Source organism: Netta rufina (genome assembly GCF_964035555.1).
Source record: "Netta rufina genome assembly, chromosome: 17".
NCBI classification, from domain to species: Eukaryota; Metazoa; Chordata; class Aves; order Anseriformes; family Anatidae; genus Netta; species Netta rufina.
In genome coordinates, this window is record NC_140141.1 from 13,030,917 (window position 1) to 13,058,896 (window position 27,980).

Here is a 27,980-nt window from a genome sequence, read left to right on the forward strand (position 1 = left end):
CGCAGGTTAAGTTATAGCCAGCACCTAAGGAAGAACACACACAGTAAACGTAGTTCAGCTGAGCTAAGGCTCTTGCTCTTGTTTGCACATTTTCCTTTTCTGAGCCACTCTTTGCACAAGGACGTGCCTAACGCAACAGTACCAGGACTTTGTACCATTAAAGCCTTCCAACTGAATCCTGTTTTCCCCTTCTGCCAGCACCATCCATGTCTACAGAGTAACACAGATGATGGGCAGGTTAAGCACAAGGAAAGGAAAGCATTCACATGAGACTTCCTCTTCTGTACCACTTAAACTGAGCACAAAGAAGCCTCACCTACATTTTTCACTATTTTTGTACCCCGGTGTTCATAAGGGCAGCGCTGATTCTGAAAATGTCACTGAGAGATTTCATCGTGACAGTGCTGCTCCCCACAGCATGTCTGTAATGCAGTCGATTCCTTTCTTTTCCCCCCCCCCTCTTTCAATTCTTAATTTCAAGCACAGAAGAAAAGCAAAATGGGTGAAAACCTATGCGTTCCCCTAAGTCATTGCAAACAAAGTACAAGCATGTTCCATAGAAGACCATGATTTATTGGCAGTTATTCTGAAACACAAATGACTGAATATAGTAAAAAGACATTTGTAAAAAAAAAAAAAAAAAAAAAGAAAAAAAAGAGGAAAACAAACAAATCTCATCTTTAAATGCGTCACTTGAATGCATTTATCAAGGGGACACCATGTGCAGGCAGTTCCTGGTGCAACTGACGGAACAACATGGCACATTTATTCCTTTCCTGGGTCTTGCCTAGGGTGTGGAACAGCCGGGCTTGGAAGTAGAGAACATCTCTGAGCTGCTCTTTGCAGTCCACCTTGGCAAAGTAAGTCTTAGCTTCATTTAGATTCAGAATAGCGGATTCCAAAGCTGTGAGAAAGGTGGGACAGTCATACTTAAGAAAATAACACAACAACAACAACTCCGAGCAATGCAGCTCCATTCTAAGGAGCCCAATTATAAATTCCTCAGCTTTTCAAAACAGTTTGTGTCTTAGCAACATGGTCCTTCAGCTAGTGTCTGTTATTCAACCTTTGCTGCAAAATACGGGTGTTGAAGCACGCAGATAAACCGCATAAACAACTTGCTGTTATAAACACCGCATCTGTTGAACAACTAATTCCAAATTAATTCTCCTATCTGATTACCAGGTAATACACTCCCCTATATTGTTTAAACTTCATTAATGGTGATTGTGTAGCAGGACTCCAATATATGCCCTGGTTTGTATCTCTCAACTGAGCGCAGTTACACTGGGGAAGAGTTAACTCTTCACATTACCTTCAATCTTCTTCTGTTGAGCGTAGGAAGCTGCAGAAGCCACCTGACACTTGGCCACCAGGAACATGGCACAGCCTTTGTCCAATACAGCTCCATGGGCCAAGACAGGTTCAATTGCCATATGCAAAATATTCAGGGCTTGTTCAGGAATGCCAAGGATCAGCTGAAAGAGAAACTTTGCTTGTCTAATGCTGGAATCTGCTGGTAAGATCATGACCTTCTGCGAAGACCAGAATAAGCCACAAAAGCCACATCTGTTTCCAACACAGCAATGCTACAGACAAGGACGTCATTTTCTTCCCCACAATCTTCCTGTAAATCAAAATTTACTAGGAGACATGAACTACTATCTGGAATGATTAGGCATGGCTCCTCCACTCCAGTCAGTGCTGACAACCAGGTCCCTGCCAGCTCAGAATAAACAGTGTAACTGAACTCCAGTACCAGCATTATTTTTAATTCAGGCACATGCCAAACTGTGCTACTAGAAAGCTGAAAAAACAGCATAAAAATAACAACTGGAGAAATGAAGGCAGGGCCAATTTATGCTTGCCTACTTAAGTATATACAATAGCTACCCATCTTACCGATACACATGGAACTCAACTTTTATTAGCTTCCCCAAAAGATTTTACATTTAGAACGTACTTCATCAGAATCGATAATTTAATTCCGACAAGGTTATGGTCTTAAATCTCACAGGAGTGAAAACTGTACCCAGATCCCCAGCAAAAATGTTGCCACACAGCCCTGTGAAAACACAAATCAAACCTACCTGGGAGAAAGCCAAGTTCAGCACAGTCTCAGAAGCCAAGTACTGTAGACTATATTCTCGAGAGAGGGCCAGAGCCTGCAGTAGAACAGGCAAGGCTATGGTGTGGCATGAAGACCTCCAGTAGAGCTCTGCTATTGACAGCAGTACGCTAATCAACAGAGAAGGAGAGAACTATAAACTGTTTTCTTTTGATGAAACACGGCCACTTGTTTTCCAATTACTCCATCCGTAACAGTATTGATTTTATTATGAATTACATTACTGTACATACAATAAACTTAAATTGCACCCTTAAGAGGAAATCCCACCTCCTTACAAAGATGAAATAACATTAACTACTCTGAAGGTTGGCACAAAGGCACAGTTACATTCATGTTTCTTCTTATTATTCATTTTGCAAACATTCAATACCTTTTAGGTTACATATACATATATAACGTGGTGCTAGGTTTCAATTCCGTGATATTTTGAGGATTCCTCCATACCATGTTTAACAAATGAAATAATTATTTCACAATCTCCAAATCATTTTAGGTAACCTGAGGACTGGTGAAGTCCGAACACAGACAAATTGAAGTGGCTGATTCTAATCACTGCGAAGTGGCTTTAATACTCTGAAAATTAAGCATTCTTACCTAATCACCATCTCAGTGTTCTTGATTTTCTGGCAGTGGATCAACAGTTTCTGCAAGAGTTTGTGCGCCTCTGACATTTGATTTTGGGCTTTCAATACAATGGCTTTTCTGCCGTGGTAGAAAGAAGACATCACTGATATATAAATATTTTAAACACAAATCTGCTCTTCAGAACACGGTAAAACAGGTCTTTATTTTGTGACCTCTGTTTCTTGTGACAGCAGAACAGCACTCTGACAAAGCATGTTCGTGCTATGCACAGAGGCAGAGGGAAAACCAAGTAGCTCTGATTGCTGGACAACTCACAGCAGAAAGGATCAAACTCACGAAACAGCTTTAGATAGAAAATAGGGATTGCCAAAAACAAAGGCCAAAGAGGCAGCAGAAGTGGGAGGGCATGCAAACTGGAAAGCAGAAGTAATTATTTGTGGATGAAAAACAGGTATGATGTAAGGTAGCTAAAATTGGCATAAGCTAACAAGGACACAGAGCGAGAGGGAAAGAGTGAGAACAAGGAAATAAAAAAACAAATACATAGCTGTAGGGGATGTGTAAAAACACCCCCAAACCCATATACTGAGTGCTATATTTAAAGATCAGGGAAGTAACAGACAGTCCAGTTCCAGAAGGACAAGCATCAGGTCCCACAGCTTGAATAGCGATCTTCCGGCTTACTGGCACTGGCTATGTTTTTAGGTGTTTTGCCTCATTGCAAAACAACAAGAAATTGATTTCAACAGCAAACTGTCTTCATGCTCAGCAAATAACAAGTTTTAACCCTATTCTATTTCTAACGTTTCCATTCAGAAACGAGAACAAATTGAGGTGACAGAAAAAAGTATTGTCCCATTTTGCGGATGTGGAAACCAGGACACAGATGAAGACATAACTCAAGCTCTGACTGTATCAGAGTTGAGATTTGGCCTTAGGTCCTTTAGATCTGTCTTTTTATAAAATTTTGCATAGTGCTCAGGTTTGACTACAGCTACCACGGCAAATTTTGAAGAAATATTTTGTGTTCTCAGGGCAGATCTACACCGCTAAAACAACAAGAAATTCACCGGTGCTACTCCTGTTCTTAGAACGTCCAGAGAAACAACTAGAAATGATGATTACAGGATATATTGTAATGGAATAAGCACTACACATTAGACAACACGACTGTAATTAACTCTGGAAAGGGAAGAACACAAACACACGTGATTGCCAGCAACCATTTTGCTATGTTTTTCATTATCTTCACGGGATACACCTGCAAATATATGCGGATTCACGATTTCTTACCTGTATACTCCTTCAATGCTGCTAAGTGCTGTAATTCCTGCTACAAGAGAATCTGCTATATGGTATCTGCCATCATTCATGGCTCTTTCAAACTGTATTTTTTGATCAAACAGCATCCAAAGCTAAACAAAGAACATCCAGGAACATGTTTTAGAAGTTGCACCTGCTCACTGTCTAACCCCAAGTTAGAACTTAATTTTTATTTCCCCCATGGATATTTATGTCTAGACACAACTAACTCGACTGTCCAATTACTGTATTTTTTAAAGTACAGTCCTCAACAGAAATGCTTAGGCCTGGAGTAGTGTTTCAATGGCACAGTTCACCTATTTGACCATATTTTAAGTAAAAAAACAAAAGCTTTAAAACCATTACTATTACTTTAAAATAGTAGACTTGTTCTATAACAAAAAGAGAAGGACCAAGCTAAATTTAATAGAATCTTAAACACTGTAAAATAAATAGTGCCTTTTAGACTGACATATTAACGTTTCCCAGTGTTGCACAAAAACAGCCTCTTCTCAGTTATTTCTGGAGTGTAATATATCAAAATAATTACCACTAATTAAACAGTACTTTGAAGCTCCAAATTGACGTAGACCATTTGATTCCTGTGTGTGCTCATGAAGCAGATGTATATTCCTCTGTTACTTACAGTTCTATTTAATCAGCCTTTTCTTAGGAGGCAAATAAAACAAAGGCTTCTTCTTCATGCTTTTACAGCAGAGTTTATGCTACATGGATTCGGGAGGGGCCATGAGCCAAATGAGATCGGCAAACATATAACCCAAAGCATCCAGAGTAAAGAGGGTATGAATTCAGGTCCTATTGTGTAACAGTTATGCAAGTTACAGGCTAAATTGCATATATTCTACCTGTGCATGCTGGCTATTGGGAGGGAATCTCTCCTTTAGATGTTTCAGTATTTCAGAAGCAGCTGCAAAGTATCCCTGGAACACAAAAACAGCACTCTGATAAACAGACCAGGGCAAGCACCGCTCCCCTTGATTTTGACCCAACCTTCATGGCAAGAACTCGCCAGGTAAAAGCCCTTTATTTTCTTTGTTCCTAATACAGACATTAAAGGCAGAAGAAAACATGATTCAAGTCTTGCACTCTCTGTCAACACCACCCACACATCCTCTCAACCAAATGACTTTTTGTGCGACTAGCCATAAAACTCACCTGCTCTGCATGCAGCTCAGCCAGGTGACACAATACTACAGCAAAGGACTCCGTGTTATTCTGCTGAACGCCCACATTCACAGCCTCCAGACTGTTCATGCTCAGCAATGTTTGGGCTTGTTGAAGTGCCATGGTGCTTGAGCAAGAGAAACATCTTTTAGCTTTCAAGCAACAACCAACCACCATTTTTTTAATCTAGAGTCTTGTTATGATTGTGGTCTACAGACTGATTTTCGGGGTAAGCCAGTGGCCTGGGGGAGAATGCAAACTTGTAAAACAACTGCTACCCAGGAACTCTAGACTATGCAAGCACATCCAACGCTACAAACCAAAAGCTGCACGTGGTCCAAGCACAGTGATGCTGAAAATGGGGACACGGCAATGACTTATGCACTATTTGCCACTACTAAATGCAAACTCAATCTCTTCTCCAGTATGATTTTTGAATGAACACAAGGAAATGGAAATAATTGAACCCAGCCTATACCAAATCACTATCTGATTGCTTTATTTTAGTGCACTGGAGAGACACAGTCACTTGTTACATCTATATAAATAACTCAGAATGCATTATGTGCTACCAAGTACAGTGAGCTCACCCAAGAGTTGAAAAGAAATGAAATACCTGCGGCCATATAGTCTCCAAATGGCAGTCTTCTGTGCTATACTAATATCAATAAGCTCTGACAAGCTGTGTTTCCAGTGCAACAGATCAGAATCTTTTAAGGCATCCATTAGTTTGTTGGCAGCCTTTCCTGCAAAAGCTCTTCGCTGAACCAAGGACTGTATTCCCAGGGAAGCAAGGTACTGGGAAGAGGGGAAAAAAAACAACATAAAAGAAAGTCATTGAAAGATGATAGATGATAGCTACGCACTACACCTGTGAACTATACCAGAGCACGAGTTATAAATTAAGAAAAAAATCCCAAAGAAAAAGATGTGATGTTATTCAGCACAGACAAAGAACACTGCTCCAGGCATTTCTTTAAATACACACTTACACACACCCACACATACATGAATGCCAGTTTGATAGATGTGAAAGGTAATTTCCACTCCTCCACACAGGAGTCTTAAAGAGGATGACTGGACTTGTACCTGGATTTCTCCAGTGATGAAACAGCTGTGAAAACAGAGAGCCCTTCCTCCCCTTCCCCACCAAATAGCCATGTCTGCTTTCATCTCCCAACATCAGCAGTTTAGTTCCTTTTAGAACAATTCAAAGAGGTTGCAGATCTTGGGAAAAACAGCAATTGGTACAGGGCATAAAACCATCTAAGGGGAGAGCTACCATACAAGATTTCACAGCTGGGACAGAGCCATACAAGTAAATGCATTCAAAGCCCTGTCAGAGGCATCAGCACTGAGTTTCAGGGAAGGCTGAGGCATAAGAACCTCCCTTGAGCACCAGCAGATTGCATTATGGACCTAAATGGTGCATAGGGCCAGGCTAGTGGCCACAGTTCTCCTGCCTGAAAAACAAACAAGGCAGAAGGAAAAACAGTATGCCTTGTGATAATGCACTCACAATAAAGCAACTAAATTCTGGTTGTTAATATAAAGAGTCAAAATAATAGAAACAGGTAGATTTTGGAGTATAAAATAGGTTGGCTTGAATTCAATTACATATTTTGTATTAATAATTTTGACCACCCCGAAAAAAACAAACAAGCAAAAAACCTACCACGCATACACCCCTTCGCTCCCGTATGAAGGTTTTAGAATACAGTTAAGGATAAATGAAACAGACTTACGGGCAAACCAAAGTGTAAAGATTTGTTTACTGAGTGCTCCAGCAGAACACAGCTATCAAATATCTTCTGTTCCAAGATGTATAACCAGCTCTAGTAAGGGAAAAAGTTAAAATGTCACTGCAAATAGCTGATCGCTACAGCATTTTACAGCATTGCACGAAATGCATGAAAATTCTGGAATCACCAAAATATATCAGAAGTCTAGCCTGGCTGGGCATGGGCCTCACAATACTGGAGTCAATACTGGAGGTTTCAGAGTAATGCACAGAAACCCATTATACAGTCAATTGTGGAATGCAGCAACTCCAGAGTTTGGTTGCAGAGATTCTCTCATTACAGTACTGATGTTCATTACAGAAGAAAATAGAGAGAAAATTAAGTCTTCCCTTCCTCCTTTTTGTTTGGTGAAAAGGAGGATAACTCTGAAAATCCAGAAGACAGTAAGAAGAAAGCTTATGAAATACTTCAGCTCTTTAAAGCACATCAGACTAAACTTTGAGCTTAGTACTGAGTAACTCTGGGATCACAACTCCTGTTTAAGGAAGTAAACCCGAGTCACAACAAAACTGTCCTGTGATCTCCCTACTCTCCAGTGTTTGTTGCTCCTGGTGACCCATCTGCTAAAAACATCACCCCACTGCGGGACAGTCACCTTCAAATTATTGATCCGCTTGACAAAATGTTACTGTAAGAGTAGTTCTGCAACAGTTCAAAGGCTGAGGTAACAGACAAAGGTGACTTAACCTCTGTTTCAACATGGCTATCTTACCAGGCAGTGCTGCAAGCAAACATGATCGTTAGACTCCTGTGCAATTCGGATGGCTTCCTGAAGCGCAAGTTCAGCTTGTTGACTATCAGCAAACAAAAAAGAACATATTAGGATCACCACCGTGCTTAAAATACAGCATTACAACACCACAGAGGAATACTGATCTAAATTATGCATATCGCACTCAGAAGAAAACTGATTTAAAAGACTGAATGGCAAAGCCTAGCGGTCCAGCAACATATTCTAGACCCAAGGCTAATGAGCACGATGGCATCTGCAAGCCACTACAAAAACGCAACTGTAACCCCTAAGCAGGCTTTCAAACCTGTGTGCATGCCAAAGTGCCAAATTAGTGTTTGAACAGGGGCAACATTAAGTATCTCCCTATATAGAAATAATAGTCATTAATTTTTCTTATCTCCTTTCCATCTCCAGTCCTTTTACAGGATCCATCCAAGAAGCAGCCAATAAATGAAAACTGTACATGGAGATAGGTGAGCCAGCTTTATCAATAAAATAACACCCACCGCTACGGCTTTTTAAAAATATGCATCTCCTAAATGGCTTTTTCTTTAATTATTCTTCTTCCAGATGATCAGCTCTATATTGATTTGAATATAACAGAAGAACAACTGTACTTTCTTGGGAATATAGTTGGAAATAAGCACTTATGTCCACTGACCTTTCTGAGGTCATGGAAATGTAGCAATGGAGAACTTAAATCCCTAGGAAATGGTCACAAACGGATGCAGACAAATGTCAGCTCTCACCGTGCTGTAAAAGGCCCGGTTATTATGGAAACCAAATAAATGTCAAAATAAAAACAAACCAAAACAAATCAGGATTACAAGAAAATTCCAAGCCAACTATAGCTGCTATCAAATTAGACAAGTCCCTTCTCTCAAACAGATTTTCAAAATGAACTGAAGGCCTATCCGTCAGTACTTAGGGGATGCAGTGAGATGAATTTTAAGTGTGCAGTACAACATTTTGACTTACTAATGGCCAAAGCGGCAGTGCAGCGCAGCTAGATTCAGAGCAGCGTATCGTAGACTCCGACCATAGCCTTCGTCCCCGTTGCTTTTGCTTTCTGCTCCAGTGAGAATTAAACGGTCAAAATAATGAAGAAGGCTGTGCGTTGAACTGAAGACATCTTGCACTCTGAGACTGTTTAAGTAGCTTAAATAATGCTAAAAAATGAAACAAAATCAGTTTTAACTATATGGAGCTATTAAAACAAAGTTTTTGTTTATACTTACCATGTGTTGTCTTACTGTCCAGCAAATACAACCATGAAGCGATAGATATGGCCAGGAAAGTGCTGACCAGAAGTCACAATGATACTGATAAAATGAGATGTGCAGAACTTCTCTAATTCTTGAATAAAACTGGTCATTCTCCTAACAGGATCTTCCAAGATCTGGCCATGAGAATTATTCCACCCAGCCCAAGACATCTGCATAGGCAGAATGCCTGTATTTATGTGCTGAGTGGGAATGGAGGCACAACTCCTACTGTGTCTGCACTCAGGAAGGTACTCAGAAGCATGAACACGGCTTACAAATGTTGTGCAGAAAGAAAGGCACCCGCTCAAGAGTAAGTTCTCTAGGAACAAGGCAAATGCTTGCAGTGCAGGTCTGGAACCAACTCTCAACATGAGCTGTCTGTTGCTTTCACTGTAAATTGCAGCTAAGCTCCAGAAGTGAAGTGAACATCAAAAATCAAAATCAGCAGGTATTCCACCCAATGCTAGTTTTTAATCTATGCGAGTGTGAGGCCTGACATTTTTGAGGAAAAAAGTTTTAGATTTAGTTCAATAAGAATGCACTGACACAGACCCACCAAAATTAAGAGGATTATTTCTATGCATAAAGCCAGACATGTTGTTAAGTACTTAGCTTAATTGAGGTTTCGGTACCTTCAGGAGTTTCGGTCTGAATTACTAAACATTTACATGGAACTTGCTCACATTTTCATCATCTGCTTATGTTTCAATATAGAATAAAATACTCCCAAATAATCCCATCCTAGAGATATGAAGAAATCCCTTTAAAACCATTTCGGATGAGGAAAAAGACACTTACTGCTTCAGCAAAGTCTGGATTAAATTTTAACAAGTTGTTCAATTCCTTTTGTAACGATGCTGGAGTAAGAGCCTTTGTTTCATCGTTCTTTAGTAAAGAAGCCTGGAAAAAAATGAAACCAATGCTAAGTAACTCAAAGTGGAGCATTAGGAATACATTTTGATATATGATTGTCATTTTCTCTGTCATCTCCAGAGAAAGCGTTAAAAAAGATTTCAGAACAGCTCTATTATGACACTGAAACATCCGTGGCAGTTTTATTCTATCCTATATTACAGCATTCACTTTCCAGAGATCAGAGAGACTGAGTAAAATAAAAGCTTATTCAAATGACTGTTCAAAGGTACTTAAAGAATTTTAAGTTTCCTTTTTAAGAACTAGTACAGCAGATTGCTCACTGGAATTACACGCTTCTTTCACGAACAAAAAACAATCAGGAAACCAAACTAAGCAAAAGTGAATCCATATTTTGCTTTAGGAAGTAGATCAATTGATAAGCAAAATTAATAATCTATTTACAGGAATAAGCATTAGTGAATAATAAAAGGACTTCACATTTCAGAACCGTCCTAAGCATCTGATTCCTCCACAATATTCTAATTAGGAGAGAAAAGGTTTGTTATACACACAGGTAAAAAAAAAATCCGTAAATCATAACTGTCTTGTCTTCTCAATTAATCTCACTTCTAACTGCTCCTGGATGAGGGGCTCTCCACTCCACGTGCACGTGTGTATAAGGCAGCTAGAGTGCCAGCAACTGGAGCTGGATTGCAGGACTCTGCATGCCTGTGCCAGAACTAGACACAGGGCAATCCAGGTGCCAGTTACTTGATAAACTGAGTGTTGAAGCTCAGCTACTGGCAGAATTGAGAGAGCAAGGGTGCAAGTGTGCACACATATTTCCCCTAACAGACCTTCACCCTGAGCAGCCAGAGGGAACTAGGGTAGCAGGTAACGTTCAGCCTTGCCACTGGTTGCACCAGGGGGCGTGGAGCTGCAGAACCTTGCTGCAGTCAGGCTGCTGTATTCAACAACCCTAAAAGTAAAGGTCCTAGTGGGATTGAGAAGTCACTTTGAGCTTTTTAAATGCGTACGAAACAGTACATATTATGTTATTTTATTAGCAAACGATTATAAGCACCCAGCGCATTTACTAACAATGGTGCCCATGTGTATTTTTGCTCCTTTTTGTATTTACCAGCTGAAATAACCAACAACATTGCACATTTAGCAGACAGTACATTTGAAGCAAGCAGTCAGAACAGAAGTGACCTTCTCAGAATCAAATATCATCATCTGGTGTACATGCTTAGATGAAACAATTCTAACCCCAAGTGCTCATACTGAGCAACTACATTTGAGATAATTAACAAACCTTTAACAGATATAAAAAAACCATCATTTTGACACTGTGGATAAAACTGAAGGTGAAGATCATCTTACAGATCATTTACTCAACTTCATTCAGAACTAACATACCTGCTGAGAAAGAAAATACTCTGCTTGTTTCTGGGAAAGAGGCCCACTGCAAGATACCTCTTCTTCCCTGCTAAAAAGCACTCTGGTTAGAAACAATGGCAATGAAATAAAGAAAATACTTTTTATCAGACACTCCACAATTTCGCTTTATGAATTTTTATGAGATAGTAGAGCTCAACAGCACAAAAGGAAAATAAAAGGAGAAAAATTAATACAGAATAAAATCCACCACGTCAAACTTAACAATCCAAATTATTTTACACTGTTTAGTTGTAATCTTCAGCCTGCACAGACTGTGGTCAGTATGAATGTTACCCCAAATACACATGTATTTAAAAAAAACAAAAACAACAACAGCAGATACAAGATTTGTGGTGATATACTTAAATGTCTAGCTCCCTTTTTTTTTTTTTTTTTTTTTCCCTTTTTTTCTGAAGATATTCACAAAGAAATGAACTGGCACTTTCACCACATACATCACTCCAGAAAACAGCTGCTCTGCAAAGCAGCCCGAAGTTCATTCCATGGAAAGACAACAGCTACAGCACAAAGCAAGACTCCAAAATTGTTAACTGACTCAAGCTACAGCAGAGCATGCCCAAGCATGAGCTTATATGAAGACAATTTTAAAAGCACACTTTAAGTAAATGGATACACAAAATACTTTGAGGATTATTCTTACAGTGTAACATTTTAGCGAGTGGAATGCCTCCCATACATCTTTTTATTTCAATAAATGTCATTATTTTTATTTGGAGAAAAGCAAAAAGAGAAACCAAAATATTAAGCTTATTTTTTTTTCCTCAAAGAGGAATCTTTCCTTGCTGGAAGCAGCAGTGCTCTTTCCAACAGCTTTAGCACATCACACCCTAGCATAACCAGGGAAGAATCATTCAGCAGCGGGCTGTACAGAAGGAAAATGGGCAGCATCTGGCCTTTAGGCTGCAATTCCCTGTGTGAGCGTGAGAATGGGGCACCGCCATCTTCTGAGAGCGAGCACAACTGCTGCCATTTACAAATGATACCACAGGGTGGCACCACGGAAACGGGGAGGCCACCCAACTCGGCCAGAGTGCACTAGGCTCCAGGAGAGAAAAAAAAAAAAAAAAAAACACACAGCTGGTTATCTCCTCTTCACATGCCTTAATCAGTAATATAAAGACAGAACTTTCTGAATACAAAGGTGACATCACTTCCCCTTTCTTCCCCTCCTCCTCAAGCAAATCGGTATTTTAAACATAATATTTAACATTTAACATGCGGTATTTTAACATTATCTGTGCAGAAAACAGTAAGCAGCTGCTACAGGAAAGAAACCAGATTCAGTGTGTATTGCTGAACTACAATAACCATTTAAAGTTGAGTAACTGCAAACCAACATCAGCACAAGCTCTGTGATCTGTACACAGAGCTAAAAAAAAAAAAAATCAACAAGATCAGATTACTGTGATAATCACTTCTTTAGCAAGAATACTGTTCATGAATTTTTAAGCCAATATTCTTAAGTTTTGGCCTTGACCTAAACTTTATGCATTAGACAAATTGGCGACATCCTGCTCTAAGTTGGATATGAGCGAATACGAGTTTATGGTACACTACATCTCAATACTGCAGCTGAAGTTCCTATAATTTGTCCACTTGCACTAAAATTAAATTATCCCAGATTGTAACGTGGCATTTGTGATAGGACAGACACAGATGAGCGTCCATGGACTTCGCGAAGTTTAACAGGAGTAGAAGCTTGACCTGGACAAAGGTTCAGCTTACACTGATGTGTACAGAAGCAATCTGAAATGCAACTAATTTGCTGACAGAAGTGGAAAAGACTTAACGTATTAATATATCACCTTAGAGGTGCATCAAGTTCTTCTTTCTCCATTTTCCCCCCCTGTTCTTCTGTATTCGTCAGCTCCATATCATTCTCATCAATTCCACTTTTTTTCTCATCATTTTGAAAATACTGCTGAAGTGCAGTGTAAAGTTTATAGACCTGACTAAAAGAAAGTTTATTGTATGCCAAGATCATATGGCGCAGAAACAGGCCTGCAAAGGAAAACATCTGTGTTATGACACCTTTAGGTAAGGTTTCCGATTCAGAGGAGACTACAAATCAGTTTAATAACCTTAAATTACTTAAATTGCACTATTTAATTTAGCTTAAGTGTCTCATCTCAGCCTACCAATTGATAAAATTCAGGTCTGCTCAGTATAAATCTCTAATTAATTCAGTGGCAAAGCTCACAGATTATCTGATCGCAGAACAATTAACAGCAGCAAGAATTGCAGATTGTGGAAAATTATTGGTTACAAAGTTGTATCTTGAGTGAATTCCTTCAATAACAGCTATCATATCAACTAAAGCGTACAGGCAATAGCTAGTTACCTACTACACTTGTTTTATGAACTTCTGGCTCTGTCCCAGAAAATGAATCTGAAAGGTCATCAAAAAATTGTTCCATATCTTTCAGTTCTCCTTCTGCCATAAGTTTCAACCTAAAAAGGGGAAAAAAAATAGGATTTAAACATTATACATCAAATAATATTCCTCTATTTCAGGTATAGATGAATAAGCACTGACAGATCCAAAAGGCAGATAGTTCATTATGTCCAGAAGGTTTTTACATAATGAATAAAATCAAAACACATTAAATTTTAATAAGAATCTAATTAACGATCAGGTTTTTTTAAACTGCTATTGTAATAAAGAGAACAAACAGAAGGAATTTTTACTCTAACAAAAATTAGGAATCAAAAAAAATACTGATTTTAAAGCTGTCATTTTCTGAATTAGCTAATGTTGAAACAAGTGGTTTCTATCATAGAGACTTGATTAAACTAGATTTCCTCAATGCTTGATTTGTGTGCCTTTCAGAACTTGTTTGTGACAACTAGGAAAGCTGTAAAAGCATGTTTTCGCTATGGACAAACGGCCCTTTCAACTGGGCACATAAACACGGGCAGAGTGGTTATCAAGAGACAGTGGGGCTGATGTGAGAGTGCAGGAACGCCCCAGCTGCAGCACCACTTAGCGTCTGCCCTGGGCAGCTCCCTGCCTGCCAGGGCCTGGCACCCACCTGATGTGCACGGAGCTGGCCAGGTGTGGGCACGACTCCTCGATGGCCTTGCGCAGTCGTGACAGTGGCATGTCGGGCCCCTGGGGAGGACAGCGACACAGAATCACTAGGGTTGGAAAAGGCCTTCAAGATCATCTGGTCCAACCTTCCCCCTACCACCAATGTCAACCACTAAACCATGTCCCTAAGCACCACGACCAACCTCTCCTCAAGCACCCCCAGAGATGGTGATGCCACCACCTCCCTGGGTAACCCATCCCAACACCTGACTGCTCTTTCTGAGAAAAAACATCTCCTCATTTCCACCTGAACCTCCCCTGGCACAACTTGAGGCCATCCCTTCTAGTCCTACCACAGTTACCTGTGAGAAGAGGCTGACCCCCAGCTCTCCACAGTTTCCTTTCAGGCAGTTGCAGAGAGCAATGAGGTCTCTCCCGATCCTCCTCTTCCCAGACCAAACCCCCCCAGTTCCCTCAGCCGCTCCTCACAGGACTTGTGTCCCAGGCCCTTCACCAGCCTCGGAGCCCTTCTGCAGACACACTCCTGGGCCTCGATGTCCTTCTGGTAGTGAGGTGCCCAAAACTGAACAGGCCATGGTGCCAGGGAGCAGCCCCCTTCCCCTTCCTTTTCCCTTCCCCTTCTCTTTTCCTTTCCCTTCCCCTTTCCTTTTCTCTTTTCTCTTTTCCCTTCCCTTCCCCTCCAGCCCGGCCCGGCCCCGACCTGCAGCAGTGGCAGCAGCAGCCTGTTGAGGCGCCGCCTCTCCAGCAGGCCGAGCTGCGAGCCGGAGCGGCCCAGCTCGCTGAGGAGCACGAGCAGCGCCATCTTGTAGGGGGTGACCCAGTCCTTGATGCCGAAGACATTGGCGTGCACCACGCCGTTCGTCATCATGGGGTTGAAGTAGAGGCTCTCGTGCACGCTCGCCATGGCGGCGCCCGGCCGCCATCACCCGCCGCCCCGTCGCCAAGGCAACCGCCCGCGCCCGCCCAGCCAATCGCCGCCGCCGCCGCCGTCACGTGGGAGAGGCCTCGGCCAATCGGGAGCGGGGGTTGTGCACCGGTACCAGGGGGCCGGCCGGAGGATGGGGCCGCGGGGAGACGTTCCGGGGAGGGGGGGGAGCGGTGCTTTTTGGTTCCTCCCTGAGGTGTCGTGCTTCCAACAAAACACCCGGTTTTTAAAACAGCTCCATTTCTGGTGAGAGAACCCAAAAGCGCTGTTATTAGACATCTGCGTGTCCCCAGGGATCTCAGTTGACTTGCTCTGGATTCATGCCTGCGGGCTGTGAGAGGAGGAGGAGGCAAATCAAGCCGGGAGTAATTTCCTAGGATTCGTTTCCATTTAAGAAACTTGGTGTTGTGGTTAGTTGCTGCTGGCATGACCCTAGATCTCAAGGAACTAATGCTCATTAGTTATAATATCTGAATATAAAGAGCTTCTGTTATAATATCTGAATGTGAAGAGCAGGAAGTAGCGACAGCTGTGAGGTTATACGAGTTAATTTACTGGTATTTCCTGAAAACAAAGCATGACAGCTTGGGCGGAAACGCTGAAATAGCAACATGGGCTGCCAGGGAGCAGTGGGAGAAGAGAGACCCAATGCTGCGGTCAGTGTTTGCAGAAGTTGGCGTAAAAAGGAAGTGACACGCATCTGGCCCAAATCCTGACGTTTCTGTGTAACTCTCCAAAGTCAACATGCAAATGAAAGTGATAAACCTTCAGCGTGTTGTACAGTACATTGTGTAAAGTTTAAAATATGTTTTTAAAGTATATTTAAATTAACCCGCAATACCCAATAACCAGCCCTGTAAATAGGCAGCAAGAGATTATGTTGGTCATATTAAGTTAAAGATTAAGTTACACAATTGAAAAGTCATCCTTTATCACACCAGAACAAGGCTCAAGCCCCCGTGTAATGTACCTGAAGTTATGAAGCATGAAATAGCTGGCACATAGATTTGGAAACTGTTGCATTTTAGTGCAGCACTAAATCTGCTGAACCAAGACTCTGTAATCTGAAAACCTTCTCAAAAGGTAATTCCGGAGTATTGTGTCTCTGGTATAAAAAGTGACTACTGTAATGCCTGTTGCTACTATGCGTGGTAACAACCAGTCTGAAATTCCCAGATAAAATCCAGAGATTAACTTTTATTTCAACATTAATGTAAAATTTTGCAAACTGTTACATTAAAAAAAAAAATGATTCCTAGTAAGAATCACTTCCCTACCTCACTCTCTCGTGATGTGTAAAACCTTGGGGGATTACAGAGCTGCAGCGAGTCATCATTACTTGTTCTTTCATGACAGAAGTAAATGGGACATCTAGCATTAATAGATTTAAATCTTTTAATGCTTCTTTGGCACAATCCAGAGGCTCAGCAAGGGCAAGATTCTTATTAATAGAACCTCCACAAATGCCACTCGTCAGCCACACAGTAGCAGCTGGGGTTCTGTTCTTAAACTGGTTTTTATGCAGTCAAGTCCCCTGCTTAAAAACAATTCATGTGGTTACAATTTAGACATGATAAACTGATCTCAAATCACATGTTACAAATATGAATCATCAAGATCTGCCCAAGCTAAGGCGGGAGTGGCAACTGCAGCTGTCAGCACAGTCACCAGATCTCAGCTCCGTTAGGCCCACGTTGCTCCCTAAAACATCTGTGCTGGGGAGGATTTCTTGTCACAAGTCCTCACCAGAGCTAAAAGAGAAACTCTAGGTTTTGCTCGTTTTTTTCTCATCTGTGGGACAGAGCTGTTATGTCACTTACAGCAACTGCATGAGGAGCTCTCATGTTTTAGTGTGAGATCATTAACAAAATATCTGCGTATACTTCGGTACTGCAGGGATGACTCTCTGAATCAACTGAGTTTAAGTGACATAAAAGTTTATAAAAAACAAGGTGTCTTAAGGTGTCTTAAAGCAATCTCTTTCATGAGAAATGTGGGATATGTGCCACCTCTTGTTCTACCACTGATAGGAGAAAATAAAGCGTTCCAACTGTCTTCTCGAGTACGTTGACTAAAATCGCAGGCTATTGTTGGGAAAAAAAAAATATTAGTACAATATCTTTTATTAAAACACGTGTAAAGTTAATAGTCTATCAGAAGCTTCTCGAGAAACATAAATGCTTCCAAGAAGAGACAACCTGAGTTTGAACGAAAGCATGGGAACAGAGCAAATCCAGGAGCTGGCTCCACTCTTGTTGCTGGAGCTGCCAAGACTGTGACATTCTGGTGGCAATAACATACATTTGTTGGACTCAGTTCTTCCATGAGCCCTGCTCCAAAAATAGATCCAGCCTGCACAAATTATTAGAGACTCTACGCAACCTTTTGTATGAGTAAATTGGGTTTGTGGTCAAAATCTATTTTCAGCCACTTTTGTCCATCCCTCCTTTTGGCAGCAGCCTCTTTTGTTCCTGGCTCTGTGTGCTCTTATGTAAAGCTTGCCTCAAGGCTTTTTTTTTTTTTTTTTTTTAAATGAAATCTTTTTGGCTGCAAGCTTTTAGTTATTATACACCGTTCTTTATTTTTATTTTTTGACACACCCCATTCCTAGCACAGATAAAGCAAGAGGTCCTTGGAAGCCAGCCGAAACTGGATTTTTAAATAATAAAATTCCTCAGTTCTCAAAGACTGTGGCGAGGGAGAGAAGCCAGCCTCTTCCTCCACCCCACGACCACTAAAAGGGCGACCCGAAGCGGCGAAGTCCGTGTGGCACCTGGCAGCCGCCACCTCACGGCCCCGTCACCTCACGGCCCCGCCGTGCCCGCCCTTTTCCCCGCTGAGGGGCGGCCCCGTTCCCGCCCAACCCCCGCCCCCGCCCAGCCGGCGGCGCTTCCTCTCCTTCGATTGGCTTCTCCCGCTATCTGTCAGGGGAACGGCGGCCAATGGGGTGCGGCGCGGCGGTTAGGCCCGCCCTCCGTGAGGCGGCCCGCCGGAGAGCGGCGCAGGGCCGGGGGCGGCGCCCGGCTGAGGCGGCGGCGGCGGCGCGGGGCGGCCATGAAGGTGACGGCGGCGCCTCCGGCCGGGGCGCGGCTCTGTCCGTGCTGGGGGGATGGAGGGAGGGAGAAAGGGGGTGAAGTGGTGTTTGCTGGGGCCGGGACCGGGACCTTGGTGGGCTGGGTGGCGCCTCCCCACTCCCCTCACGCCGCCCGGCCCGCCCCGCCCCGCCCTCAGGGCTCCCGGGGGGATACTGAGGGGATCTGGGCCGGGCCCCGCCTCGCTGAGGGGCCTCCGCTGGCTGAGCAGCCTGGAGAGGGCCTGGGGATGCTGCCTGAGGCCGAGCTCAGGCTCCACATGGCTACTGGTGGGGCTGTGAGGGGCCTGGAGGAGGCTGGAGCGGGTGACAGGGGCTGACGGCGTGACAGGGGGTGTTGGGGGCTCCCCACAGCCGCTTCCTCGCTATCGTTGTGGTGCCTTTAGGCTAGGGCTGTGGGGTGCCGTTCACAGCACTCGCAGTTCAGTGGGTTTTGAGGGGAGCCTGATAAAGCTCGGCCTGGTCTCAGGTGTTAAACCTAGGAGCTGCGTGGATTTATATCCAATATTTTGAAATTAATGAAATTTGGGCTTCAACAGAAAGCCTTCCAGTCACACTGTGCTTGGCGTGCTGGCACTGACACCGCCTGATACCAAGTCCTGCTGGCACAGATGTGTGAGGAGCGGGCAGGCAGCCTCCCAGCTCCTTGGTGGATGGCAGTGCCTGTCAGGTTACTAAAGGCACTTAAAGTCAAAGAAAAGAAAAAGACTGGAGGAATTCAAACACATTTTTTTACCCAAATAGGATGTACGTATAGTATGGAGAGAAAAGATAACTGATGGCAGTGTGAGAAGAGAATAAGGAAGCGGTGGCTGGTGTAGCTGCAAAGGCTCTTGCTGCAGAAATTGGCTAGGTTTTAATTAGTTCTCAAGAGAGGGAGTTTTTTGTTTCAGCGTGTCTCATTTGTGTCTTGTATTGGTGCTTTTCAGCATGCTCTCATTTCTTTTACAGAGTATTATGAAGAGTCTAGACTCTGTAATTGAATTATTGCTTAATGGCATTAGTGCTTAGAAAGAATCCACAGCTGACTTAGGTTAAGGAGAAAATTAATGATGCCGTGTTGCCTCACCTTTCACATGCACAAGCACACACTTCAAGAAAATGTAATGAGATTTTTCCGTTTGATACATACAATCTTCATGTATCAAAAGTGGCTAATGAACTTCCTAAGTAGGTATTTATTTAGTGTTGAAGGTTATGTCTGATCAGTTGTTAGAAGCTCCTGAATAAAGTTTAAGAAGCAAGTGTGTTAGCGCCTCGTTGTGTGTGCTGCTGCCAGGGCCCTCTGAAGAGGCAGTAGTCCTGTAAGGGAGCGAGTTGAATTCTGACACGCTTCTGGGTCACTGGTTTTTATCTTTGTGCTAATTTGCCTGCAGCTATTTATAAAATATTTTTTAAGCTATGAAGCTAACTCATCAATTGTTAAGGATATGTGAAGAATTAGTCGTGTTTCTGTAACTGACAACTTTCCTTTAAGGTGAGGAAGAACACTTTTCAAAGACCAGCTTTTAGTCTGAGAGGGCTCCAAGTTTTAAGTCCTTAGTTTGAAGAATGCAGTCCTGAGGAGTTATTTAACTCTTGCCTAATAAGCTAGGATAATTATGCATGATTAGTTTTGTATAGGAGTGCACATCGACCTTTCCATTCTTTGTCATTGAGAAGCAGAAGGCAAGTCTTAGCCTGATTGCTTCACGATTATCACGAAGGTCTGAGCACATGTCAGACGGGGTGAACTCTGCACGCCGCGTGCTGCTGATACCTGTGTCTGGTTTGGGGTCAGGGGTCATGGGAGTTCACCCTCCTTGGGCTCTGCTCACAGCCGGCTTAGGAAGATTGTCTCCTGGTTGGGAGGGGTTTTTGTCACACCCGGGGTGGCTTTTGCTCTCGAAATACCTGTAACCTTGGACCGGTGAATCCAATCTGTTGTGTATGCATTTGATGTTCTTACTGCTCACAGTGTTACGTGTCATACAGCCTAGAAGCAAAATGATTGACCACGTGGGGTGTTCTGCTTGTATTGCAGCGCTTGTAATGTCAGCTTACAGGAGTAAAAGCAAAGCACGAGGTTTGTGTACATTGGAGAGATACTTTTGATGTTCCATACATAAGGCAGTTACATGACAGTGGTGTAGTACAGCATGTTTAGTCCTACGGCCTTGTGTCTTGTAGTTTCCCACTAAACTAGAGTGAGGACTCCTTTCTTACCTTTAATGCTTGGCCTTTTGGAGACAGGCGTCCTGGTGTATTGCCAGTTGTTGCGTTAACTTTCCACAAATGTAGCAGGACTGTGTTCAGCCAGGGGAACTAAGCACCTGAATGTAGAAATCAGTGGAGTTACTAGAGGAGCACTGCCATTACTGAGCTGACGTGCACGTTCTGGTTGGTTTAGCTTTTGCAGCAAGAACTACAAAGCTCAAAACCACTAACTTCATGCCTTTGTGCTTGGGGAGGGAGGGGAAGGGAGTTGCTGTCCCGGAATAAAAAACAGAACAGCTTTTACCAGAATAGTTAAAAATTATGTTTGGAAAGTTGTACCACTCGGCTTCCTTCCAAAAAGAACCCAGCATGCTTCTGGTTGCTTGCTGTTGTTGTTCAGGGGGTTTCAGTGAGCCACATGACCGTAATTAAATGTGTGACCTGAGCAACACGGGTTCCAAATTCTGGCGTAAAGTAGAATGAGCACTTTGATAGAGAATCTAGTGCTAGAGGCTTCCAAGGAGAAAGGAGTAGCAAAGAGCTCCACAGATCTGCTTACTCTATTTTTCTAGAGTTCAAGATAGTAGAGTATGATTCAAAACTGAACTGAAGTCATTGTGGAATGAGGTGATTCATAGTTATTTTAATTTTCTTAAATTTTCTATAAGACAACAGAACAGCAAGTCCAGGGAGGGCTGGAAGATATTTCCCTCAGAGAAATTAGAGCAGAACTAGTTTTGCATAAAGCTTGGTTAGTTTGAAGAAGCAGAAATGTTTTCTTAGAGTTTCACTGTGAGTCATATAAGAACTGAATTAGTTCTGGAGAAGATCCCACGGGGGACAGCTCTGCTCTAATTATGATAAACTGTTGTATTGTTGGCTTGTCCTTTCAGGTCATGGCCCTCACCTAAGACTAGCTGTTAGCCTCTTCCTTCTTTGTTCTGCTCTTGCATTACCTCCTCAAATTCCTTACCCTTTTTGTGCAGAACTCTGCTAGAAAAGGAGTTGTGAAAGCCAGCGCGTCTCAGAAGCAAATCTTACCTACTTTGGTTTGCAGCTGGGAAGTAGAGATTACTGGGCTGTGCAGATGTTTGTGCACTGAATTCCTCGTGCTCTGGGAATTCGCACAACATGCTTTTGGGATGATGACAGATGGAGTGGCTCTTCAGTAGCAACTCACACGTGACGTGGGCTTTAAGATATTAATTTTTTTTTGCTCTATGGATGTTTGCAGGCGGGAGCTACTTCCATGTGGGCTTCCTGCTGTGGATTGCTGAATGAAGTCATGGGTACTGGAGCTGTCCGTGGCCAACAGTCTGGCTTTGCGGGAGGCGCTGGCCCCTTCAGGTTTGCACCAAATACAGACTTCTCGGCATACCCGTCTCCAGCTGCAGCAGGTGCTAACATAGTTTGCAAAGCCTGTGGACTTTCCTTCTCAGTTTTTAGGAAAAAAGTGAGTATATTTCCTGTTACACAACATTTTTTACTAATATGAACTAATCTGTAGTCATATTGGGATATGAATATATTGGATCTTATTTCCTTAGTTGAGGAAGCCCAAGGCAGATAGCCAGGGAGGGTGAAAGTGCCTTGTTCGGAGGCTACAGGAAATTAATGTCAGACAGGATTAGAAGCTAAGAGGTCTGATGGTCATTAGTGGGGTACATGTTGGATCTGGACTGATCTGAAAATTAGTTGATTCTAACTTGTAAGATATGTGCCTTAATTTCAGAATCCTGAATAGTAAGGCAAATCTGGTTTTGAAGGTAACACCAAACATAAAAGTGGGGAGCTGAGATGAATAAACTGGAGGATAGAAAAGCTAAAAACTCAGTTTAGCGTCACAGCTTCTTCCTGTGAAATCCTGGCATGATTCTCCTTGTTTCCTAAACAGGCTTAGTTCTACTAAATGCTATTGCACTCCAGCGGCCTCTTGCTTCATTTGGAGCCAAGCTGGTGGGTTAGTGAAGTTTCCAGATAAATAAAGCTGAGATTGTTGGTAATACCTTTACCTGTGATGGCCATCCAGCAGCGTTATCTTGTCCATGTAGCGACCTAATTCTCTGCAGCTCATTTGGAGAAACATAAAGCCTCTTCCCTCAGTTTCTATTTAGTTTCCCCTTTCCTCTGTGTCCTGTTTCTCCATGAGCCCCATTGTTTGCATGCAAGCATGCTGTGGAAGTAAAGGTTGCGTAGGGTCATTTTCCAGAGCTAATGTTAATTTACAGAAAACTCTGGGGATGAGTCTGTGTTTGTTCACAGTGCATCCACGGTGAACCATGTAAAATTGCAGCTGGAAGTTCAATTGGAGCTTTTGTATGTTGTGGCCAGCCTTTTGAGCACAGTTCTCTGCAGAAATGACATCTGAGTGCTTGCAGACTATTTACCTACAGCCTGATTTGTCACGTTTAAGACCTACATACAGCTCATTGAATCGAGTGAGGAAGAAGAATGCTCTTTAAAGTTTGGGGATTATACTGGCTTTTAGACTCGTGAAAAGAGCAGTGGTGGTATATTCAAAGCTATTTTAACATACCATAACATTGATTAGCTTTCAACTTCATTTATTTTGTAAACTAAAATGTGAATACTTTATTTGGTTATTTATTCATAATGTTTTTACTTACTAAAATTTCAAGTCAGTGTGTGGTCGTGCTACAAAAGCAACAGACCAACTTGGAACACCTGCAGAACTATTTGACAGGGCAGTTGCTAGACTTAGATCCTAAAACTGATGTATGTCAAAATTGGTGGAAAGACACATAATAAATAATGGAGTCTGGAAAAAGAAAGAATAGGGTTATAGGCTTGTGTTCTATGAAACAGCTGAATGTTTTTTTTCTTCCTCTTTCTTCTTAGCATGTGTGTTGTGACTGCAAGAAGGATTTTTGCTCGGTTTGTTCAGTCTCGCAAGAGAATCTCAGAAGGTGTTCTACTTGTCACTTGCTGCAAGAAACAGCGTTTCAGCGACCTCAGTTAATGCGACTCAAAGTAAAGGATCTGCGTCAGTACCTTATTCTCAGAAACATACCCACAGATACGTGCAGAGAGAAAGAAGACTTGGTGGATCTTGTGCTGTGCCATCATGGGTTAGGTCCTGGGGAGGATACGGACGCTGGTAGCTTGCGCTCATCACGATCACAGACTTCTGGGTTTTTTACTCATCCATTTTCTATGTCTGTATCGGTGTCTTCTCAAGGAGAACTTGCAAACAGAAGGGGAAGCACAGGAAATGGAACACCTTTACGGGTACAATAACTAGAATGTGTTTTATGTGTGTTTTTTTAATGGATACGCATCATGTTAAAAGAAAACAAAAGACCAACTGGTACAGTTGGGGGTGGCTGGCAAAATGCCTCTTGTGTTTCTGGCCTGAACATGGAAGATTACTAGATCAGATTGCTGGCTTAGATGATAGGGTTGACTTAAATTGGTAATGATTAGTAGCAATTGAACTTCAAAATGTCTTTGTCATCTGTGATTAGTTTGGCAGAAAGGAAGATATTTTAGAAGGGATCATGTGTGTTTTTTTTAAATCCTGATTAATTTCATTTTGTACACAGGGACAAACTGAAACATCTTCTATAAATAACGAAGAAGAAGAAAGTGCTGAGGAGCAGGTAAGACAAGAACTATGCAAAGAATACATTTTTGGCCTGTGATACCATAAAGTGTTTAGATCTCTGTCACTGTTCAGTATCATGGTGTAGAGCTAATGTTGGAAGAACTGTCTAGTAATGCATATCTGTAAATACTTGCTCTAAAAAGAATACAACTTCAGTTGAGCTGCTGCAGCTTAATGTAGTTTGTGGTGGTAAGATGGATAAACCTGGTGCTTTGAACTTACCGGGACGTTTAAAAACATGCAGTTGCTGTGTTTCAGACTCCTGGGTTGTCCAGAAAACGAGCAAGGGCGTCTTTGTCTGATATTTCAAGTCTGGAAGACATTGAAGGCTTGACTGTTCGGCAGTTGAAGGAAATACTCGCGTGTAACTTTGTCAACTACTCAGGATGCTGTGAGAAATGGGAACTTGTGGAAAAAGTGAGCAGGCTATACAGAGAGAGCGAGGAAAACCACAAGACACGTAGGTTGATATTTAACTCTCTCCTTCCTTTCCTGGGTTCCAGTAGCTGGTTCTGCCAACAGACTTGGTATCTAACCTGGTCTGCCTTTCTGGAACAACTGACGATGTGTCTTCATAGTTCAAGCTGCATCTAGGAAAGCTGAATGCCGTACTAGTGCGTAAAGCTTTTCAGGATTCATGCCTCTTTTTTTTTTTTTTAAGACAGCTTTGGAAAATAAGAGAGCTCAGCTTTCACAGGGAAGGTAAAATTGCACAACAGAGAACTAGTTTCTCAGAGAACGTGAAACTTGGCACCTCCGCATCCTTTATTAGGTTTCACAAGGCATTAACAAGAGAGCTTCTCTGTAGCTGTCAACAGACCAAAGTAATTCAGGTCTTTTGCTGTGGTACAGCATTAAAAGCTACAGTGGCAAAAGTCCAAGTTCAAGTGGTTTGGTCTCAGTCCATGCTTTGATGATAAGGTGCTCCCGTGGCTGCAGCTCAATGACTGATATTCTAACCTCTGTTCCACTCAACAATTGGAGTCTTTCACTTGCATGATTGTAGTATAGCTACAGTCTGATTTCTGTTAACAAAGTGTGCTCTGAGAAACAACTTCTTGAGACACCACTGGCTTGAAAAATTCCTGCCTGGCTCTTCATTCCTGCATCCACCAGTCAGGTTGTAAGGAAGGGAGGACAGCAGCGAGCAGCTTGCTAGCCTGGGGTTGCTTCACAGCCAGGTGCTGCCAGCTGCTGGCTGTGGTGGCTGCAGTAGTCAGGTGTGAAATAATCAGCTCATCAGGCTGGAGAAGGATGATTCTGAAAGTGATGGTTGCTCACTTCTTTGGTGGTACTGCTAATGAATGTCAAAGCATGGCTCAAATGAGACATCAGTCTGGTGATTAAACTAGAATTGAAAACCTGTCTGAAATCAAGTGTTAAACTTCATTTTTTTTCAGTATGGTCTGACAACACGGTTACTGAGATGTCTGTTTGCAGTGAAACTTGACAGGCTTTGTTCAATTCTGCCATCTTCACAGCTTACTCATGCTTCTGGTTTCTTGGTTCACTTTATTCTGTATTACTGTGTATAATCACAAGGAAAGTATTCTGCCAAGTGATGTGAGCTCAGCAATGGAAAAGCAGCATGCTCTGAATTTTAAACACTGTCATTAGATGCTCAGTTGAGAATCAGATGTTCATGTAGAGGTTAAGGAATAGAAATTCTTAGCTCTCAATTAGAACAGTTCTAAGCATGGAGCAGCACAACTTGATGCTAAACTAATGGTGTTTTAGCTGTTGTCTGGGCTAGAACTTATAAGGATTTTCAGGGCCTGAATATGTGACCTCTCTCTCTGTTGCTTTTCAGAGGGTGAGAAGATGCAGCTGAACGATAATGACGACAACTTGTGCCGGATCTGCATGGATGCAGTGATCGACTGCGTCCTGCTGGAGTGTGGCCACATGGTCACATGCACAAAGTGCGGCAAGAGAATGAGCGAGTGCCCCATCTGCCGACAGTACGTTGTGCGGGCTGTGCATGTGTTCAAATCATAAACAAAGACCAAAAGTGGATGGTATGGTCATCCCACCAGGATTTCTGGGGGCAGGAGTGCTGACCCTTGGGGTATATGTCAGCTTTTTATTTCTCAAAATAACCACAACAGTCTGAACATCAGGATACAGAAGTTTATGAACCACTTTTCTACAGCATACTGAGTCATGGTTGGGCAGGACCAGCCGATGCCTGTGTGTACAGTAATAGAGCTGCCTGACTTACCTTCTAAACCCGCAAACTGTCCGAGTCAAACTGTTTACAGCAGTTCTTGCTCTCTTCTGAAGAATACCACCCCTATTTATCGCATTCAGTACTCAGCAAGTGGTTGCAGAAAACACCTTTGCTTGACCAAATTAGTGTTAGGTTGTCTAGCCTGTTAAAAGCAACAACTTTATCAGTTGAATATTCAGCTCTTATGTAATTAAATATAGAATGTAACTGTTCCGGCACTGTTCCTGCAACAGTGGTAACAGTATAAAGACTGTAGAAAGCACTGCCATTAACTGTACCTGCACAGAAGTCCTTAAGCAATCTATTTTCTGGTGATTGCTTCGCTCAGAATGTCTGACATTACCAGCGTATTGTCTTGGCCATTCTTTGTAAGTGTGCAAAAAGCTGTCATTATGTAGGGCTCTATTATGTGGTGTCCAAATACTAAGGGTTTTTTTCTTTGTTTAGTTTTTAGTTTAGGAATAAAGTATTTTTTTAAAAAGGGGGTAGAGTAAACCATATTCTCGTGGTTCTTAATCCACTCATGCCTATTGTAACTATTAACTTACAGGTGATGATTGTATTTCATGTGCCGACAAGCTGATATTACTGTGAATACTAATCAGGGTCATGAAACTACTTGCTGCTAACATGTGGAATGTACGGTATTACTAACCTTAAACGGGAAGGGTTTTATTAAGGATAGGGGGAAGGAAGCCTGGTGTTTGTTTAAAACCTCACACTCATGGACTTTAACCAAGGCTGCGGCACCAGTAACCACGCTTCCGATCAGCTGCTGCCTGACCTGTGTTGCTGTCAGCCCTTGGCCCGGGTTCTAGCAGGGCTCCATGCCATCGTGGTGGGGTAAGTGCTCTTGGAGCAAACATTTTAATGGTGCCTGTGGGGTATCTGTGACAGCCTTCTTAGGAAAAATAGCTGCAAAAATCACTAGAATTGTGGGGACAGGATACCTAAGCATGGCCATGCTGGCACTTAACAGAGTAAGTTCATGCTCCAAAAAGCTGAGGAAAGAACCTAAAGCCACAGTTTTGTCTTTAAATTTCCCCCATGCTAGCAAAGTAATGGATACGAAGATGTTTTGCCATGGATATAGTATCTGATAATTCTTACCTCTGCTACCTTGCCTGTCATTCTTGCTCTCGTCTTTTACGTGGCTGGCTTGAAAAAGAGAAAGTAGCTCCTCCTTAAATTAAAATATGCAGCTTAAAGACACTGCTGGTTATTTTTCAGAAGGGAGCAAACCTCTCAATGGCTTTATTTTTTAGAAGTAACTTTTTAATGATACTTAATTCCTGGAGTCTCTGTTCAATGGGTAAGCTAATGAAGACAGACTTACTATATATGTTACTTCCATGCTGATCATTAGCCACACAAGTTCAATAAAGATTTGTGATGGGCTTTCTCAGCCTCTGGCTCTTTTCTTAACCAGCCGCAGGAGGTGTTGGAGATTCAGCTTGCGCTTTAACCGTCTTTCACAGGTACGTACTGTGGCAGACACCAGCTTGAAGAAGGTACGTGTATTCTATTTTCCCTCAGTAA

The 27,980-nt window shown here is 42.4% G+C and overlaps 2 protein-coding genes across 3 annotated transcripts; one reads left to right on the top strand and one right to left on the bottom strand.

The window, feature by feature from the left end:
- Nucleotides 1–582: 582 nt before the first annotated feature.
- Nucleotides 583–15,308, bottom strand: ANAPC5 (anaphase promoting complex subunit 5). 2 transcript variants are annotated; one of them, XM_084297260.1, is made up of 17 exons: nucleotides 15,075–15,308; nucleotides 14,355–14,434; nucleotides 13,664–13,773; nucleotides 13,128–13,323; nucleotides 11,281–11,347; nucleotides 9,802–9,903; nucleotides 8,717–8,907; nucleotides 7,718–7,799; nucleotides 6,949–7,038; nucleotides 5,820–6,001; nucleotides 5,195–5,330; nucleotides 4,885–4,959; nucleotides 4,010–4,131; nucleotides 2,726–2,833; nucleotides 2,091–2,238; nucleotides 1,316–1,478; nucleotides 583–904 (listed from the first exon to the last, which is right to left on the bottom strand). In XM_084297260.1, exons 1-17 carry the CDS (start codon nucleotides 15,276–15,278, stop codon nucleotides 690–692), a joined length of 2,271 nt encoding a protein of 756 aa, XP_084153386.1. In that variant the 5' UTR covers nucleotides 15,279–15,308; the 3' UTR covers nucleotides 583–689. The 2 variants fall into 2 exon arrangements, with proteins under 2 accessions (XP_084153386.1, XP_084153385.1); XM_084297259.1 differs by having other exon boundaries at nucleotides 11,281–11,350.
- A 2,957-nt stretch (nucleotides 15,309–18,265) lies between these two features.
- On the top strand, nucleotides 18,266–27,818 carry RNF34 (ring finger protein 34). Its single transcript, XM_084297606.1, has 6 exons — nucleotides 18,266–18,359; nucleotides 21,821–22,039; nucleotides 23,446–23,835; nucleotides 24,150–24,206; nucleotides 24,470–24,671; nucleotides 26,022–27,818. Exons 1-6 carry the CDS (start codon nucleotides 18,354–18,356, stop codon nucleotides 26,207–26,209), a joined length of 1,062 nt encoding a protein of 353 aa, XP_084153732.1. The 5' UTR covers nucleotides 18,266–18,353; the 3' UTR covers nucleotides 26,210–27,818.
- The last annotated feature ends 162 nt before the right edge of the window (nucleotides 27,819–27,980 follow it).